The sequence below is a fragment of the Mycteria americana genome, chromosome 1, assembly GCF_035582795.1.
Source record: "Mycteria americana isolate JAX WOST 10 ecotype Jacksonville Zoo and Gardens chromosome 1, USCA_MyAme_1.0, whole genome shotgun sequence".
Classification (NCBI taxonomy): domain Eukaryota; kingdom Metazoa; phylum Chordata; class Aves; order Ciconiiformes; family Ciconiidae; genus Mycteria; species Mycteria americana.
In genome coordinates, this window is record NC_134365.1 from 137752324 (window position 1) to 137758323 (window position 6000).

The 6000-nt window shown below is 36.4% G+C and overlaps 1 protein-coding gene across 11 annotated transcripts in view; it reads left to right on the forward strand.

Annotated features, from left to right (window-relative positions):
• AP1S2 (adaptor related protein complex 1 subunit sigma 2) overlaps positions 1–5748 on the forward strand; it is a 33397-nt gene extending 27649 nt beyond the window's left edge. For 5 of the 11 annotated variants that reach the window (XR_012778516.1, XR_012778508.1, XM_075521913.1 and 2 more), the window contains one exon: positions 3723–5748. Coding sequence is in view for 4 of the 11 variants with exons in the window: in XM_075521913.1 (XP_075378028.1) it covers positions 3723–3770 (48 nt within the window). In the remaining 7 variants the exon portion in view is untranslated. Of the gene's footprint in view, positions 1–5; positions 1433–3722 lie in introns of those variants that run through there. The other 6 variants (XR_012778514.1, XR_012778512.1, XR_012778515.1 and 3 more) reach the window with 3 other exon arrangements.
• Positions 5749–6000: the final 252 nt, after the last annotated feature.

Below are 6000 nucleotides of genomic sequence, written 5' to 3' on the forward strand. Positions count from 1 at the left end.
TGTAGCCACGTCATGAATACTTTAATGTCCCAGTGTACTAAATGGCTTCATTCATCATGCATGCAGAATTTCAGAGGAGATAGACCTGTGACTTACTCATGGCAGAACATTACCATCAGCTTGGTGAATCCAGTCATCTTGAATCTAATAGAATACCACAACCATTCTCTGCTGTTGTACTTTCCTCTTCCCCCTCTGTTTTACAGTGTTGTCGCTTCACATGTCTCATTTCAACAAAACTTGTGCTTGTTGGCATATGGTTTAACTTTTTTATTGTGTGTAAGCTTGAAGTCTTATGCTTAAAAGTTCTGTAGAATTTTCTGAGCTAAACATCTATATACTGCAACACCTATACTGTAACATTACTTGACCTGTGTTTATCTTCCAAATAAGTTGTGGTGGTATTTAAACATACACTTAAAACCTGTAGATGAAGTTAGTATTTACAGAGAAACTAGTGAAGGAGTAGTAGTATGTGAAATGTGTATATACACACAAGTGTTAAATGATGTTACACACAATTCTGTACAGACCTTGCATCTTAATTAAAGATGCACATACCAGTATCCTTTTCTGAGACTGGCACAATAATGTGACTTACCTGATAAAGAGGAGGAAGGCAGAATTGATTAGGGCAAAGAGAATGACTTATGTAAATCTGAAGTTAGAGCACTTGTATTTAAATGTTCAAAACACTCTTGTGAGTAGTTGAACAATTGCTGCTACTGAAGGAGAGAACAAGTTCATTGTTTTACAAATGGTTAGGGTTGGAAAGAGGGTTTTTTAAAGTCTATTAACAGCATACTTGAAATACTTCTCCTTGAACTGGCATTTCCAGTGTTAAGTGCAGACTACATTGTATACCAGAGAACTGCCACGAGGATGAATATGATAAGTACCTTTCAATTAAAAAGAGTGGGCAGAGTGAGAGGCCATGTATTGCATCCTCTGTTTGCCTAGTAGAAGAGAATACTTTGTAACCTAAAACCAATGCTCTTTTTGAAAATTGTTTAAATGTAATTAGCAAGGAGGTGGTTACTGAGCTTAACCACAAACAGCTAGTTCCACGTATTATATGTGGTAATGCACTACCTTTCAAATGTTAAACTGACCTAAAAATGGGAGATTTGGGGGATTAGACAAAAGATTTTGATTGGACTTGCAGCATTCTGAAATCTTAGAAAACAAGATCATAGGAGTGGTTTTCCATTTCCAAGTTTGCCTTTTTTCTGTAAGACATTAACAATGTGTTTGAATGTCTGGTTAACACTGCTTTAGCCTGCATTATTTCATGCCTGTTGGCTTAAAATGCTGTGCATTGAGCTGTAATGAGATGCTGTTTTTCTTGTTATCTGTATACAGCTGCTTGCTTCTAAATTACTAGGTAATAAATTAGCTTACCTGGCATGTTTGAAATAAAGTATTGCATGCACTTTTGTCTCATGTGAATGACTTTTTTTCCTCATCTGTGTTCTGATATATTTCAAATTTGCATTGTTTGCCTTGGGTGATTCTGAGCTGCAGGTAGTGTATAATACTGCAGAATGTTTTCCATAACAATCGGATAAAATGTTTGACACTTGCTAAAACAAATAATGTGAACAAAACATAATATAATTCATTCTATTTGTTTCTTAAAAGTCATAATTGATGAAATTATTCCTCTAGCAAAACACATGAGCCTTTAGGTGTTCCTTTTGAGGTTATATTGTTGATGTGCACACAAGAAGGCATGTCTGCCTCAAGGTTACTGCTGTAGTATTAAAAAATTAAAGTCTTACTGAGTTTTACTGGTAAGGTATCTGAGGACAAGTAGCCAATATCCTTGAAATGCATTGCTTTAAATTCATTATTAGCCAATGACCTTGATTTACTTCCAGAATTTTAATCTTTATTTAAGTATATGCCTGTTGAAAATTACCTACAACTTTGAAGTGGCAGTGGAGACAATACTGAACTGCTCTAAGGATAGTAGCAGCAGTGCGCTGTATTTCTTCATAGCTATTGAGTAACTTTTTTTTCAGGTAATTTAGTAAATAACCTGTTTCACCACTGAGTAACTGTAAGTGTCCGCTGCTGTCTAATCAATTTAAAACAGTGAAAAGTAGTTTTATTGCAAATATTTTCAAGACCCTGAAATGCTTGAGAAGTTATGTTGTGTTAGAATACTCTGTTTGAGTTCTCTTGCTATAGTTAAGAATGTAGGATTTTTTTTGAGTAAAATGCTTTAAGTTTGTGGGTAGGGGAGACACATGTCCTCTAAAATGAATGCAACGAAGTAATCTGGGAATATAATACGACAGGCTGTATTAAAAATGCTACATAGCCTTTTCTTCAATCAGTGTCTCCTTCTGGGGGGATTTGTGTTAAAATACAGATGTAAATCTTTAATCCTGCCATCCTGTCTGGCTTTATCAAGGTCACTGCAGTTCTAAGAATATTTAAATATTGTATCAGTGAGAAAAAAACCCACTATATCTTTAGTACACCAAGTATCTTGTTTCTAGTTTTAACTTGCCCTTTTCTTACCATCTCGAAGTGCTCAGAGGGGGTCTGTTGCAAGCACTGACTGACTTTTGAATGAAGTTGCCTTTAAAATACCATAGCTTGTTCCTTCAATACTAAATCACCTTATACATGAACTGAATGAGGATTATAAACTTGATCATTTTGTGCTACATAGTCAAGGCTGATAGACACAACGTTCTGGTGTTATTTGCAAGATTTAAGGTGCTTAATTTTGTATTTTACTGACAATTTTTTTATAAATATTTAGAAAGCAGTTGAAAAATAATTTGTTTGCTGCCTTAACTATTATCTGCCTTTTTTTCTGCTTCATGCTGTGTCTTGTTTTAGGATGCTAAAGTAAGTTTACTCATACTCTGGATGCTAAAACTGTTTATGTTTCCATAAGGATGCAGTATCCCTTTTAATTTACTATGATATTGTTAATAATTATGGAAAAGGACAGCCTAATGTTTCTAATTAAATTACTGTTTCTTTTCAGATGCTATAGGAATAATGAATACAGAACTGATGATAACCCTTTGGAATTTTGTATTAAATAACTTGCTCTGAATCTAAACAAAGCCTTTTAAGATTAGAATTAACCTAAAACTTGATGCCTGGTGTGGAATAATTCAATTCCAATCCTGGCAATTCCTCCACTTCTGTAGGGGTCAGTTTATTAAGACCAGGTATACCAAAGGTGCCTTGACCTGCTTTTATGAACTAAGCATGGGACCGGTGTAAAAAATCTAGACTCTTTATAAAAGAGCTTAAGGGATACTGTATCTTAGTTGCATCAGTCATTTCAGTCATCCATTTATTCATTCTTCCCTAACAGATTTTTGAGACCCATGAAACAATTCACCACAAAAATCACTGACTCCATTGCAAGATGCTTCCCCCTCCCTCCCCAATTCATCTCTCTGTTACTGGGTTGTGATTTTGTTCCCTGCTGGTACATCTGAATTGCTTTATTTTTATTATGCTTAAGGGCAATAAAATCTACCAGCTATTCCTGTGAACCATGACAATCTAATTAAGAGCTCTTTGAAAAGTGCAGCTAATACCATGTTTGCAAACTGCAGTACTTTTATATTTTCATGTCTCTCAGCTTTTCTTTTTTAATTAAGCATCTTTCATACTAACTCCTGTATGGTGCTGTTCAATAGAAGCACGGGGTCCATTTACCACTGTCTCAAATTTTCCCTCCATAGGAAGCAGAGACCCCACGTAGTGTACTTGAAGAAATTGGATTGACATAAACCTTCACTTCAGCTGATGACATCTCAGTGTTTCATACTGTAAATGTTCACTGCCTTCATTGTAATGTTTAGCTAATGGTGTAAGATGCTGTTTGTCAGTATTACTGTTTTGCTAAGCTGCTTCATTCAGGCCTACAAGAAAAACACTCCTTTGAAAAGGGAACAAGAAACTAAAGTCCAAAAATCATAAATGAAAAGGAATTAGATTTAACTTGACTCAGTGTCTCCCTTCACTGTGTTTATAGGAAAATTGCATTTGACTTCAATAAGTACTGTTTTTTATAAGCAAACTTGACTTCAGGAAATAAATGCATCATTATGACGTAGCATATCTAAATGAAAAGAAACTACATGGACAACTCCAAATATGAAATGTTATGGTGTAGAAATTGTGTTTATGCAACCAAAGACTTTTGTTCATCTACGTTTCAGTCACCACTTGTGATAATTCTGCTTATTTCAGTTGATGCATAAAGATTGGAAATACCTGTTTACTACTGAATTTGTCATTATACCAAAGAATCCTGTTAGGATCTGCATATCAAACTGGTAAAAACTGTTCAGGTGATACCGCTTGTTGCAAGAAAACTGCAGGCTGATCAACTCACTGAAATGAAGGTGTATTTAAGTTCTAGCTACCTTGAGCAAAACTCTGCAAGTTACTGTACTTAAAAGGGAATGCATGTAGTAAAAAAAAAAAAAAAATAAATCATCCAAATAAGGAAACCATTTTTAGATCTGATATTAGCTTGCTCTGAACATAAACCCAAGAAAGGAAATAGGCATTCTGACTGTATAGAGAGGTGCATAATGAAAATTGGATACTTTTGAAGATGGGAAAGAAGGAGCTTTACAAAAGGGACTTTTTATTATTTTCTTTCAAACTTGACAAATTAATTTGTATTTATTGGTGTTTTATAGTTATGCTTTAACAGGTGTAGAGTAGGTACCTTTAAAAAAAAAAAAGGCCACAGTAAGTGTCAATGTCATTTTAACTGCCTATGTCAACCTTTAATGTGTGACACATCCCTTATGAAACTCCTGCGTGATGTACAGTTGAACCAACTGATTTGCAGTGAGAGCTTTTAAATATTAGATTTGTATAGTAGATTCACTGCAAATCATGTAAAGTGATACCAAGTAATATTTTGACACTTCTAGCAGACTTTCAGTAATTATAAACTAAACCTGTTTCACTTGAGGAAACTAGATTCATGTATGCTTTTGAGGTTTGGGGAGGTAGTGCCACACTTGGGAGTAGCCAAGGTCTGCTGTGTGTCTGCCGGGTCCCTGAGCAGGTGGGGCTGTTCCCCTCTCCTCCCTCCCAGTAACTTCAGGCTAGGAGTTGATGTTTTGGCTTGTTCACTTGAGTAAGTAGTGCCACGTTTTCACAAAAGTTAGCTTTGGCATGGTTGCTGGAAGCAGTCACACGCTGCTAGCGTAAGCACTTATGCAGCCATCTGGAGAGCTAGGCTGTGGGCTTGATGTGATCCAGGTTAAATTTAACCCACCAGGAAAGGCTCAGCGTTGCCACTTGCAGGTCCCCTGATCCAGACCCCGGTATAAATGCGTGTGGCAGCAGAAGGGCCAGCCGGGGCAGGGGTGGGCCCGCATGCTTCTGTGGCAGCACCAGGGTGGAGCCTGTGAACTCACAGTGTTAGAATTTGTCTACTTACGCCCTTTCTGGGATTTAAACATACCGGATTACTAGAGACCGTTTTTAGCCTAGGGCATGCAAAAGCAGTGGTGCGCATTTCCCCAGTGCACAACGTGCAGGGATAGATGATGTTAAAGTGGTAGCAGAATGACCCAGTGTGTGAGATTGAACTGGTAAAATTACCTTAATTTAAGTCAAACCCGGAGCAATTTTCTATGTATTAGACATGTTTTTAAAGTTTACACTGTCACTTGTATGTGCTTGGCTGGATTAAGCTTTGTTGTGATTGTGACAAATAAACTGTTTGACCTCTGTCTGTCACATTGGTTTAGTTGTAATAAATGTCCATTTTTACACCATTGCTTTGTGTTTATATGTAATTAGTTCTGGTTTTTGCACAGGAAAGAAGAGGCTACTCAGTGCTAGCTTAAAAAAAAGGGAAATTTTATTACAGTGCTTAAGCTGTTCTTGAGCACTTTATTAAAAAACGTGAGTATACTGTGTCCAAGATCAGTTATTTACATCCATTTAAATTGTACAGAAAGCAATAAATTAGCAAGTTTTTGGAAGGCT